This window comes from Heptranchias perlo, chromosome 10, assembly GCF_035084215.1.
Source record: "Heptranchias perlo isolate sHepPer1 chromosome 10, sHepPer1.hap1, whole genome shotgun sequence".
Lineage (NCBI taxonomy): Eukaryota > Metazoa > Chordata > Chondrichthyes > Hexanchiformes > Hexanchidae > Heptranchias > Heptranchias perlo.
The window spans coordinates 6,105,154-6,119,403 of record NC_090334.1 but is presented as its reverse complement, the minus strand read 5'-3'; the positions used below and the strand labels follow the sequence as shown (position 1 = coordinate 6,119,403).

Genomic DNA, 14,250 nt, shown 5'->3' with positions numbered 1-14,250 from the left:
ACATGCTGGTAATAGGTTGGAAGGTAGGAGACGGAGAGTAGGGATAAAGGGAATGTACACTGATTAGTGGGATGTGACAAGTCATGTTTCCCGGTGATCTGTATTGGGGCCTCAGCTTTTCACCATATACATTAATGATTTGGATGAAGGAATAGAGCGTTATATATCCAAGTTTACAGATCACACGCAGTTAGGAGGCACAATAAGTTGTGTAGCTGTTAGCAGGAAGTTATAAAGGGATTAAGTTATAAAGATATACAGATTAAGTGAGTGGGAAAAACTGTGGCAGATGGAGTTCAATGTGGGGCAGTGTGAGACAATCCACTTTGGATCTAAGAAAGACAAGTTGGAATATTTTCTTAATGGCGAGACTATGAACTGTGGAGGAGCAAAGGAATTTGGATGTCCAGGTACACAAATCACTAAAACCTAGTGCGAAGGTACAAAAAGTAATCAAAAAGGCTATTAGAATGTTGGCCTTTATCTCAGGGGCGCTGGAATACAAAGAGGAGGAAGTTATACTTCAGTTGTACAAAGCCTTGGTCAGACCCCATCTGGAGTTCAGCGTTCAGTTCTGGGCATCGAACCTCAGGAAGGGTATATCGACCTTGGAAGGTGTACAGCTGATTCACCGGAATGAGATCAGGGCTTAAAGGGCTAAATTATCAGGATAGGATGTATAATCTTGGCTTGTGTTCCCCTGTGAAGAATCTTACAACACCAGGTTATAGTCCAACAAATTGTTGGACTATAACCTGGTGTTGTAAGATTCTTTACATTTGTCAACCCCAGTCCATCACCGGCAACTCCACATCATGTGTTCCCTTGAGTTTAGAAGGTGGAGGGGTGATCTAACTGAAGTGTTTAAAATGATAAAAGGATTCGATAGAGTAGATACAGGAAAGCTATTTCCTCTGGTGGAGGAATCCAGAGCAAGGGTGCACAATCTTAAAATTAGAGCTAATATATTCAGCAGTGAGGTCAGGACACATTTTTTCACACAAAGGGTAGTGGAAATCTGGAATTGTTTCCCCCAAAGACTGTGGATGCTGGGTCAATTGAAATTTTCAAGACTGAAATCAATAGATTTTATTAGGTAAGGGTATCAGTGGATATGGATCAAATGTGGGTTAATGGAGTTGAGGTAGAGCCATAATCTATTGAATGGCAGAACAGGCTCGGGGGGCTGAATGGCCAACTCCTGTTCCTATGACCAAAGTTTTTTTATGACCTCCACAACAAACTCAGGAGTACCCAGCCTCCAGGCTGCACCAGGATCTCTGCACCTTAGCCTAATGGTAGATCCTCCAACCTGCCTGAACTTAGTCAATAAGTGCCCTCTGGCACCTGAATGCTGCTGCCATTGATGCTGGGACGTTATTGCCTTCATTGCTGCGCACAGAGGTTGTTGAGCTGGACTTGAGGGTGTCTAACTCCCTACTAACTTCCCCAGCTTCATCCTTTTCACTACTGCTAAATTTGCCTCTCATACCCTACCAACCCTCACCGGCGCAAACTTCTCCATGTATGACTGTCTCACCATGTTGAACTCCTTTTACCTCCACGGCCTTAAGCTCTCACCCCTTTTAGACTGGCTCACAGCCTCCCTCTGTCTCAATCTAGACTTCCTATGCATACTCAATGTATTACTTGTCGCTAGCTCTCCTCCAGTAGTCACACATAGTGACTCATTCCCACCCAGCACTCCTCAGCCTCAGCGATTTCAACCACCACCTGAAGTCACTCTCCCCCAAATTCCTGCTTGGCTTCCTCAACCTGACATAGAAACATAGAAAATAGGAGCAGGTGTAGGCCATTCGGCCCTTCGAGCCTGTTCCGCCAGTCAATATGATCATGGCTGATCCTCTATCTCAATACCATATTCCCGCTCTCTCCCCATACCCCTTGATGCCTTTTGAGTCAAGAAATCTATCTAGCTCCTTCTTAAATATATTCAGTGACTTGGCCTCCATAGCCTTCTGTGGTAGAAAATTCCACAGGTTCACCACCCTCTGAGTGAAGAAATTTCTCCTCATCTCAGTCCTAAATGTTCTATCCTGTATCCTGAGACTGTGACCCATCGTTCTGGACCCCCCAGCCTGGGGAAACATCCTCCTGCATCCAGTCCGTCTAGCCCTGTCAGAATTTTATATGTTTCAATGAGATCCCCTCTCATTCTTCTAAACTCGAGTGAATACAGGCCAAGTAGGCCCAATCTCTTCTCATGCAACAGTCCTGCCATCCCAGGAATCAGTCTGGTGAACTTTCGCTGCACTCCCTCTATGACAAGTATATCCTTTCTCAGGTAAGGAGACCAAAACTGCACACAATACTCCGGGTGTGGTCTCACCAAGGCCCTGTATAACTGCAGTAAGACATCTTTGCTCCTGTACTCAAATCCGCTTGCAATGAAGGCCAATATACCATTTGCCTTCCTAACTGCTTGCTGCACCTGCATGTTTGCTTTCGGTAACCCAGGTCCCTTTGTACATCAACATTTCCCAATCTATCACCATTTAAATAATACTCTGCCTTTCTGTTTTTCCTTCCGAAGTGGATAACTTCACATTTATCCACATTATACTGCATCTGCCATGTATTTGCCCACTCACTCAACTTGTCTAACTCGCCTTGAAGCCTCTTTGCATCCGCCTCACAACTCACGATCACACCTAGTTTTGTGTCGTCAGCAAACGTGGAAATATTACATTTGTTTCCCTCATCCAAATCATTGATATATTGTGTGACTAGCTGGGGCCCAAGATCTGATCCCTGCGGTACCCCACTAGTCACTGCCTGCCACTCCGAAAAAGACCTATTTATTCCTACTCTCTGTTTCCTGTCTGTTAACCACGCCAGTATATTACCGCCAATCCCATGTGCTTTAATTTTGCACACTAATCTCTTATGTGGGACTTTATCAAAGGCCTTCTGAAAATCCAAATAAACCACATCTACTGGTTCTCCCTTATCTATTCTACCAGTTACATCCTCAAAAAACTCCAATAGGTTTGTTAAACCTGATTTCCCTTTCATAAATTCATGCCTACTTTGTCTAATCCCATTGATATTTTCTAAGTGTCCTGTTATCACATCCTTTATAATAGACTCTAGCATTTTCCCTACTACTGATGTTAGGCTAACCGGTCTGTCGTTCCCTGTTTTCTCTCTCCCTCCTTTTTTAAATAGTGGGGTTACATTTGGGTTTTAAACTAAATAAGGTGGGGGGAGGGTCCCGGTGGAGAGAAATCGAGAAATCGTTGACCTTCCACATCAGCTCCCCAACTCACACATATGGCCAACCTCTCAATTTTGTCATTACACATAGCTTTCTGATGTCTCTATCTCTGACATGGTTTTCTCTGGCCACTACCGCATCACCCTTCCTCTACACATACCCACCCTGCCCCAAACTCCTTGTGTGTTTCTGGGTTTTAACGCCAGATATTGTCTCGGGTTCAGTGTCACTAGCCACGCCCGTAAGCAGACCTCACACCCATTACAATCCTCAGCGCTCCTTTATCTGCCCAATATTTAGATAAACAATAGCAAGACTGAGGGATCACTCAGGAATCACAGCGGAGAACGTTTACTCTGTACACCGGCTACTGGAATGTGTAATGTGCTGCCACGTGATTCTTCTCTCTTCGAAGAGCTGACCGAATATGCACCCTATTAGACCGAGACTCGAGTTCCAAACTAACAATCAAATAGGATAGATGAATGAATTGTAAATGAAAGAAAACAGTGAATCATACGGTTCTCTAACCTCTTCATGCATAAAATAATAAAAACGCCACTCTTCTTCTCGGCAAGTGTAAGGAAAGGGTTAATCAGACTGTCCTGAAGTCCCCTTCACTGTCACTTTCCCCTCTGAAAAAAACTACCTCCACAATTCCCTCTCAACTATCCCCTCAAATCTGACCTCTGATATCAGGCATAGGCCTGACATCTCTGACGACATTCTCTGATGTCAATGTCAAACTCGTGGACGTTTTCATGTTCAAAAAGGAGTCCATTCAAACTCTATACCCTACTCAGACCCACCACCTTTCTCTTCACTTCCAGTTCTCCCTCCTGCTATCTTTCCAATGAACACTCATATGAACAGGAGTAGGCCATTCGGCCCCTCAAGCCTGTTCCACCATTCAATTAGATCATGGCTGATCTGTATCTTAACTCCATCTACCCGCCTTGGTTCTGTAACCCTTAATACCCTTGCCTAACAAAAATCTATCAATCTCAGTTTTGAAATTTTCAATTGACCCTGAGCCTCAACAGCTTTTTGGGGAAAAGATTTCCAGATTTCCACTACCCTTTGTGTGATGAATTGCTTCCTGCCATCAACCCTGAACAGCCTAGCTCTAATTTTAAGGTTATGCCCCCTTGTTCTGGACTCTCCCCACCATATGCAATACTTTCTCTCCATCTACCCTATCAATTCTTTTAATTAACTTAAAAACCTCAATTATATCACTACTTAATCTTCTACATTCAAGGGAATACAAGCCTAGTCTATGCAACCTGTCATCATAATTTAATTTAGCCCCAGTACCATTCTGGTGAATCTGCGCTGCACTCCCTCCAAGGCCAATATAGAATCATAGAAAATTTACAGCACAGAAGGAGGCCATTCGGCCCATCATGTCCGCACCGGCCGAAAATGAGCCACCCAGCCTAATCCCACTTCCCAGCACTTGGTCCGTAGCCTTACAGGTTACAGCACTTGAGGTGAATATCCAGGTACTTTTTAAATGAGATGAGAGTTTCTGCCTCTACCACCCTTTCAGGCAGTGAGTTCCAGACACCCACCACCCTCGGCTAATATATCCTTCCTGAGGTGCGGTGCCCAGGCCTGAATGCAGTATTCCAGATAGGGTCTAACCAGTGCAGTAACATAACTTCACCCCTTTGTATTCCAGCACTCTTGAGATAAAGGCTAACATTCCATTAGCCTTTTAAATTATTTTTTGTAACTGTCCACTAGCTTTTAGTGATTTCTGTACTTGAATCCCTAACTCTGTTCCTCCCCAGTTCCTAGCTTCTCCACATTTAGAAAATACTCTGATCTATATTTCTTAGGTCAAAAGTGTATGACCTCACACTTTCCCACATTGAACTCCATCCACCACAGTTTTGCCCACTCACTTAATCTATCAATGTCCCTTTGCAACTTTCTGCTCCCATGTAGCCTATTTACTGTGCCACCTAACTTAGTATCGTCAGCAAACTTAGATAAATGGCTCTTTATTCCTTCATCCAAGTCATTTATAAATATAGTGAAAAGCTGAGGCCCCAGTACAATCCCTAGAAGTTCATATAAATAACATCCATAGACACTCCCTGATCCACCACGTTAGTTTCCTCCTTAAAAAATTCAACTGGGCTCGTTAGATATGACATGCCCTTTACAAATCCATGCTGGCTCTCTCTGATCAGCTCATATTTGTCCCCACAACTGATGTTAGACTAATAGGCCTATAATTTCCTAGTTTATCTCACTTACCCTTCTTAAATAGTGGAGTGACATTGACAGTTTTCCAATCCATGGGGACAATTCCTGAGTCGAGAAAGTTTTGGAAGATCATGACTAATGCATCAATAATTTTCTCTCCTACCTCTTTTAATACCCTGTGGTGAAAACTGTTACAAATTGGATAGCCAGGTAGTGAAGGATAGAATACTAGAGCCTGGTCTTCAGTTGCTTCCAAGCCTTTATTCACAGATATCAACACAACCCACACCCTACATAAGCTCTTTTATAAATGGATACAAGAGAGTCCCCAATTGATACGCATCACCTGAATACAATTAACACTAATTGATATAAATCACATGGATACAATTAACAGATTCCCTTCCCTCTCTAAATGAAAAATACAAAAATTTCAAAAAAATCAAAAACTTCCATATTCTGTAAAACTTATACTATTCAAAGCATTAGGCGACCCTTCTCCAGGACCCCTAATAATTTCTTCGGACGTGTACTTCTTTTTGTAAAGCAATCTGACAGTTGATGGCTTGAATCCACCTATTTAATTTTAGAGATTTCCTTTCTCTCCAGCACTTGTTCCAAGCCAGCAAGATCAATCCATAATCTTCTCACTCTCTTTTTCATAGAGCATCCCACAATAAACGATTGTCTATATAACATTCAATGGGTATACTATCTTCAGTGCTCCCATTCTACAGGATGTCATTCAAAATATTTGCCAAATAGAATCCCATATCCACTGCGTCGACAAGAGCAGTGTTGCAGCAGCTAGAATACTTCTAACAACCCTTTTTATTTTCTTAGCTTCCCAAGCTAAAGGACAACATTTCCCATTCTCACCCATAAGAAACACTATGGGGGTGATTTTAGGAGGTAAATGCAGGTGCGTTGGGAGCGGGGGGGCTCCGAAAATCATGTAAATCCTGTTCGGGGCATAGATTTAAGGTGAGAGGGGAGAGTTACAAAAGGGTCCAGAGGGGCAATTTTTTCACTCAAAGGGTGGTGAGTGTCTGGAACGAGCTGCCAGAGGCAGTAGTAGAGGCGGGTACAATTTTGTTTTGCCTCTCTTACTCGTTTATCCTCAAGTTTATTGGCAGCCACCAAAACTTCACGATCATGAGGACTTCTGCTTCTCGTTCTGTTACAGGACTGTTTATTTCATTGTCTGACCTAGTCAAGCTACGTCTTCTACTTCCACTTCTATGTCTGTAGGGAAGACCACTGCGATATCTCCCTCTTTCATCTCTAGTTAGCGATCAATTTCTGAAGTGAGAGTCACTTCCGGACTCCCTATCACTACTTGTACTTTGCTTTCGTACTCTCCACTCCTTTACCCCATTCTGCCAGTCCATGGACCTCGCTTCTTGGCCATCATCCTGAAGAATCAACCAAAATTTAAACCTACCAGTAGCTTTGCCTGCACGTCCCAAAATTGTTGCATCCCTCCATTCATTAGTCCCTTCTGGAACATATGTCACCCATGTACCCACTTTGGGTAATTGTTCTGTGGATGTGATAGCTGTGTCATATACCACAGAAGGTTGTGGAGGCCACGTCACTGAATATATTTAAGAATAGCTAGATAGATTTCTAGACACAAAGGCATCAAGGGGTACGGGGAGAGAGCGGGAATATGGTATTGAGATAGAGGATCAGCCATGATCATATTGAATGGCAGAGCAGGCTCGAAGGGCCGAATGGCCTACGCCTGCTCCTATTTTCCATGTTTCTATGTTTCTTGATCACTGACATTACCACTGTCCATCCATTGATCTACCTCAGTCTGTACCTCAGGAACCTCATCAAAAAAATCATGAACCTCTGAGGCACAAGGTGCCTTGTTTACTTCTATCAACTGCTCAGAGTCCAGGATTTTATAATTGATTCCAATTAATCGTGAGGCATGAACCTTAACAGTTTGATTGGCATGTTGGACAAGTACTACCTTACCATCACGACCTATTACCGTACCAGGGTCTATGACCCTCTCTTTTATAGTATACCAAATCTCCTGAATTGAACTCTGTCTCAGATGGTCTAATACGATGCCTCAGTACTCTACGAATTTTCTCTGATACCTCAGCCTTGATAAAAGCCTGGCTCCCTGCATGACTAGTTGGTAAGGACTATAACCTCCAACTATTAGAAAAGTATTATTTGCATGAACTGCCCATGCTAGGGCAGTTGACAATTTACACTGTGGTCGATCAGCCAAAATCTTATGCATCATGCTATCAATCACTGCATTATTCCTTTCACAAAGACCATTGCTAAAAGGTAGCCATGATGTGGAGATGCCGGTGATGGACTGGGGTTGACAATTGTAAACAATTTTACAACACCAAGTTATAGTCCAACAAATTTATTTTAAATTCCACAAGCTTTCGGAGGGTTCCTCCTTCGTCCACACCGTTCACCTGACGAAGGAGGAAGCCTCCGAAAGCTTGTGGAATTTAAAATAAATTTGTTGGACTATAACTTGGTGTTGTAAATTGTTTACAATTGCTAAAAGGGCCATCAGCTGCTGCATTCATGACAATTATATTCATATTCTCACACATATCTCTACACTCCACATTAACGAATTCACCTCCATTATCGGTCAAAAACTTTGCTGGTGTCCCAAGTCCAGTCCCTACCCATTTTTCCATAATTTTATCAAGAATAACCTTCTTCTCCTTACTATATATTAGTATAGAAATAGTAAATCTCGTAGCCAGGTCAATAAAATGTAAGATGAAATCATTTCATACCTTTAGATCTATGGCAACTACCTCGTTAAAAGTCATGTGCTAATGGAACACTTACAACAGGACATAGGGGAGTTTGTCTATGCTTCTTACAGATTTCACAGTTCTCACTAATCTCCTCTATGAGCCTCGTATATTCCTCATCAACTACAGCTGCAAAAGTTGACAAGTCGGGTGGGCAAATTGTCTATGTAACTTTAAGGCAATTTGTTTTTCTCTCTCTTATCCTTATCGCCTGGTGCCATTAATAATTACCTAACATGCTGATCAGAAACATCAGGGGATACAATAATGCCCTGACTGGGTAAACTGCAAATCAACCGATTTCCCAAGAATGATTGCCTCATCGTGTTCTATGTCAAGTTTCATTTTTGTCTTTTTCATGGAAGGTTTACCCAAAAGCATAGGTAACTCACCAGAGACTACATCCGTACTTATAAAATAGCTTATTCCAGCTATCTTGTATGGAATTACCACTCTCAAGGTGTTGCCATCTCCAAACCTGTAACATGTAGAACTTTTATATTCCTTAACCTTGAGTCCATCCTCACTACTTAGTGAATCAAGATAACATTTTAACCAAACTACCCCGCACTAACACCGCACAATTAAAGGAATCCGCAACTAATACATTCATCACAGGATTAAAACTTCTTGTGACCAGTATAATCTGTTCACATTCATCATTATTTTCATCCTCTTCCTCAGAACTACTTTCTTCATGCATCATTTCAAAGACCCCGTGTCTTCGCTCTGGGCAACTCGCCTCATAATGATACTTAGAGTCACATCTAAAGCATGTACGGATTCTTCCTTGAGCATTCCTGGGATTCATTTGCCCGTTATTACTGTCCCAATTTTGTCTTCTGTTGATATAATTGAATTTGCTGAACCTGCCTTTATCACCAATCTGGCTGCCTTTAATCTTTCCGTCATATCGACACTTGCGACCGGCCTCTTGAAAACTTTGAAACTTGGTCTGGTGCCTGCATTTAGTATCTGAAACATTTCGAAATCTGGTAACTATCGAATCTTCTTTTCTTTGTGTCACAGTGGAAGGCCTCATTTGTTCCATTAAGGTTGAAGTGAATTCCCCAGGAATTTTTTTAAGGCAGCAGACATTTGGTCCAACAGAGTCTCCTTTTCCGAGAACTGGGTGCCAGTTCAGACCAGTTGCCTGTCCATATAAGACACCTTAGCACAATCTAGTAATTTAAAGGCGAGTACCAACCCAGGGATTCCCAATTTGAACTTTGTCAACCTTTTCTACAATTTGTTAAAGTCCATGGTATACTATGTGACCGTCCGTTTTTCTAAATCAATCAAAATCTGACCAGGCCCCATAAGCACTAAACAGGTCATCTTTCTTGTAGATTTGTTCTAGAAATTCTATTAGAAAGGTAAAACCTTCATCATTATCCAAAAGATCTGCATCCATCTCAGAAAATACCTTATTCCTGATTTTACTTCGTTCAGGAAGAGACAACGCCAAGGCCATGCCTTGTTTTCTCTGTGGCAGAGTAGTAACCCGTGTCCACATATCAACCTCATTTTCCACTGGTCATACGGTTCAAACTCCGAGAACTTTGGAGGGAAATCGTACCTCGACGATTTGACCTTGCTTTCTGCCATTTTCCACAATGGCCACTAGGCTTTCAAGTTTTGTTTTTTTTAATGTCCAAGTAAAAATAGCATAGTTTCTAACCTCCACCTTTAGGCAAGCATCCACTGATACCATGTTACAAACTGGACAGCCAGGTGGTGAAAGATAGAATAATAGAGCCTGGTCTTCGGTTGCTTCCAAGCCTTTATTCACAAATATCAACACAACCCACACTCTAGATAAGCTCTCTTATAAATGGATACAAGAGAGTCCCCAATTGATACGCACCACCTGAATACAATTAATACTAGTAATATAAATCACATGGATACAATTAACAGAAACCATCCTAGAGATTTGTCTACCTTTGATAACATTAGTTTCTCCATCACCACTTTTTTTACTTCTATTGAATATAGTTAGTTCCTCCCCTTAATTTATTTTTAGTTGTATCCTTATATCTCTGGTATCATTCATTTCACACTATGTAGTTTCGACCCTCAATTTATCTAATCCATGAAGACTACCACCTACTGCCTCCTCTGCAGCTTTATACTATGGGGCCTCTTTCATTTAGGAGGCATTTTGTTTGAACATAGGAACATAGGTCCAGGAGTAGGCCATTCAGCCCCTTGAGCCCGCTCCGCCATTTGATAAGATCATGACTGATCTGTGATCTAACTCCATATACCTGCCTTTGGCCCATATTCCTTAATACCTTTGGTTGGCAAAAAGCTATCTATCTCAGATTTAAATTTAGCAATTGAGCTAGCATCAACTGCCGTTTGCGGAAGAGAGTTCCAAACTTCTACCACCCCTTGTGTGTAGAAGTGTTTTCTAATCTCACTCCTGAAAGGTCTGGCTCTAATTTTTATACTGTGCTCCCTACTCCTAGAATCCCCAACCAGCAGAAATAGTTTCTCTCTATCCACCCTATCTGTTCCCCTTAATATCTTAGAAACTTCGATCAGATCTCCCCTTAACCTTCTAAACTCTAGAGAATATAACCCCAATTTGTGTAATCTCTCCTCGTAACTTAACCCTTGAAGTCCGGGTATCATTCTAGTAAACCTATGCTGCACTCCCTCTAAGGCCCATATGTCCTTCCGAAGGTGCGGCGCCCAGAACTGCTCACAGTACTCCAGGTGCAGTCTAACCAGGGTTTTGTATAGCTGCAGCATAACTTCTGCTCCTTGTACTCTAGTCCTCTAGATATAAAGGCCAGCATTCCATTAGCCTTATTGATTATTTTCTGCACCTGTTCATGACACTTCAATGATCTATGTACCTGAACCCCTAAGTCCCTTTGGACATCCACTGTTTTTAACTTTTTACCATTTAGAAAGTACCCTATTCTATCCTTTTTTGGTCCAAAGTGGATGACCTCACATTTTCCTACATTGAGTTCCATTTGCCACAGTTTTGCCCATTCACCTAATCTATCAATATCACTTTGTAATTTTATGTTTTCATATACACTACTTACAATGCCACCAATCTTTGTGTCATCGGCAAACTTAGATATGAGACTTTCTATGCCTTCATCTAAGTCGTTAATAAATATTGTGAATAATTGAGGCCCCAAGTCAGATCCCTGCAGGACTCCACTAGTCGCATCCTGCCAATGTAAGTACCTACCCATTATCCCTATTCTCTGTCGCCTTTCGCTCAGCCAACTTCCTAACCAAGTCCGTACTTCTTCCTCGATTCCATGGGCTTCTATCTTAGCTAACAGTCTCTTATGTGGGACTTTATCAAATGACTTCTGGAAGTCCATATAAATAACATCCATTGACATTCCCCTGCCCACTACTTTAGTCACCTCTTCAAAAAATTCAATCAGGTTTGTCAGGCACGACCTATCTTTCACAAATCCATGCTGGTTCTCTCTGATTAACTGAAAATTTTCGAGGTGTTCAGTCACCCTATCCTTAATTATAGACTCCAGCATTTTCCCCACAACAGATGTTAGGCTAACTGGTCTATAATTCCCTGGTTTCCCTCTCTCTCCTTTCTTAAAAAGCAGAGTGACATGTGCAATTTTCCAATCTAGAGGGACGGTTCCTGAATCTAGAGAACTTTGAAAGATTATAGTTAGGGCATCTGCATGTGCTCACCTACTTCCTTTAAAACCCTGGAATGGAAACCATCTGGTCCTGGGGATTTATCACTCTTTAGTACTATTATTTTCTTCATTACTGTTGTTTTACTTATGTTAATTTTTGAAGTTAACAAGTCAGTAGCGATGTTAACAATCTTTACACATGAAAATTTGCAATTTTCACCCCAGAGTGATCATCTGTCAATAAGTTGTTTCCAGCACGCCAACTGCTGTCCTCCATTTTGATCCTTAATACGGTTGGGCAGCTTCCATTTAGCTATTTTTTAATAAAAGATACATGAAATCAAGACAGAAATTTCTACTAGGCGCCATGTGCCACTACACTTTCAGTGTAACTGCTTATTTCCCCTACTACATGCTGCATTCAGAACCATCTGAGTTGTCAGTTTTTTGAGGACTGCGTTAGCTTTTATCAAGTCGTTGTCCAGCTTTTGTCAGTTTCCTAGATTGACATTTACATGTATAGAGCTATATTTATTTGTAAAGATAGAGTTGAGGGATGTTAAAAATATCCCAATGTTAAAAATAGGTCCCACTTATAAAGCAAAGTGAGTGATAGCCAGTCCTAATAAATGACCATTGGACAGTCTGATTATATGTAAGTTACGTGCTCTTTTACTGTACCTGGCCTCCTCAGTATTTTCAGTACTAGGTTCCATCTTACTTTGGTTCCGTGCTTCAGTGTTCCTTGTGTCTTACTGGTCTGTCAGCATGGAGCATTTGAGTAGGTGGTTTGTTTACTAAGTAACTTCTCTCCTGACACTCTTCCGGTGCTCATAGGCTCCTCCTGTCCTGGCTTTGACTTCCTTGACTCATCACAGAAGGGGCTGCTGGGAGATGTAGTCTAAATTAAGTTGGCTGCAGATTCAGAAACATGCAACATTCAAGCAATTAGGAAACCCAATGTAGTTTACGCTGTAAACCACAAACTATTAGCAGATACAAGTTAGGAGTTGGCATGGGATGGGAGATATGAAACTGGAATTCCTTTACAGCATTTCTACCTATCAAGTCTTTTAACAAAGGGAATTTTGTGCTTAAAGCAGGGGATGTGAACATTATAGGATATTTTCTATTTCAGGCACCCAGTCAGCATCAAGCACTCCCAGATCAGATACAACTACAAAGCAAAGCTCCCTCTACTCAGCCCTAACGTCTTGATTTCAGATTCACATTCCAAATTGGTGCAATGTGACCTGTTTTCATTTGCCACATCTGAGGCCGGCCAAACTAATCTCATTTAGGAATCTTGCAATCAACAGAAAGCAAACTTATATTGCAGCAGGCTGATCTGCATATGAACCCAGACCTAAAAGAACCCCATTCAAACATGAAGTGTGAGTCAGCACCTGGTCCAGGTCATCAGCCAGGCTCAGTCTCTAACCCAGAAAAGCATACTTGCAAGTAACCAATTTTATTTTCTCCTCCTCTGCTGAAGATGCTGACTTATGCCAGTATATGGTTCCATGGCACCTCATCCTTTCTTCATGCATAAGCTCAGACTGAATGTCAGAAAACCTTTTGAACATGGCAGAGCATCACAGACGAGCCCAATCCTGTCCTCTACCAACATCCACACCTATTTTCCAGCAGGGATCAATGGAAGGAATCCCTGGCTAATGTTCACCTCAATTGCTGAGGAGCAGAGACCCGCAACTCCCTGGCTCAGATCTCAAATAACGATCTGCCTATTATACAATGAAGCGGGATGGAAGTGCCCACAATTGGGAGAAGTTGGCACATCTTAAGGTTCTTTGGGGCCTCTGCAATTGCCAAACAGCAGATAGCAACAATATTATGTCCCACTGGAATTTTATTCTGGTATTTCCTCCAGTTTTGAGTCAATTAGCGTCTTGGCAATGTGAGCGGAGACCAGAACCCTCTGCAGAGGGAGGCTAGAAAAACTGGAAGAGAAAAAAGCATTACTTCTCTAAAAGCATAACAAATATCAGAGGGGATTGCTGCTGATTCATTCTGTATTACACAAAATCTAGGCTGACACTCCCAGTGCAGCATTTAGGGAGTGCTGCACTGTCGGCGGTGCCGTCTTTCGAATGAGACGTTAAATCTCTCAGGTGGCTGTAAGAGATCCCACAGCAATATTACGAAGAAGGGCAGGGGAATTCTCCCTGGTGTCCTGCCCAATATTTACCAGGATCACTTAAAACAGGTGATCTGGTCATTATCACATTGCTGATTGTGGGATCTTGCTGGGCGTAAATTGGATGCTGCCTTTCCTACATTACAACAGTCACTGCAGTTCAAAAAGAATTCGATGGTT

General features: G+C 42.0%; 1 protein-coding gene across 3 annotated transcripts in view; it reads right to left on the bottom strand.

The window, feature by feature from the left end:
* The window catches only part of LOC137326256 (neutral alpha-glucosidase C-like), a 159,656-nt gene extending 146,886 nt beyond the window's left edge, over positions 1-12,770 (bottom strand). For all 3 annotated transcript variants that reach the window (XM_067991177.1, XM_067991178.1, XM_067991180.1), the window contains exon 1: positions 12,594-12,770. In XM_067991177.1, the coding sequence (XP_067847278.1) occupies positions 12,594-12,628 (35 nt within the window). In that variant the 5' untranslated portion in view covers positions 12,629-12,770. The remainder of the gene's footprint in view (positions 1-12,593) is intronic.
* Positions 12,771-14,250: the final 1,480 nt, after the last annotated feature.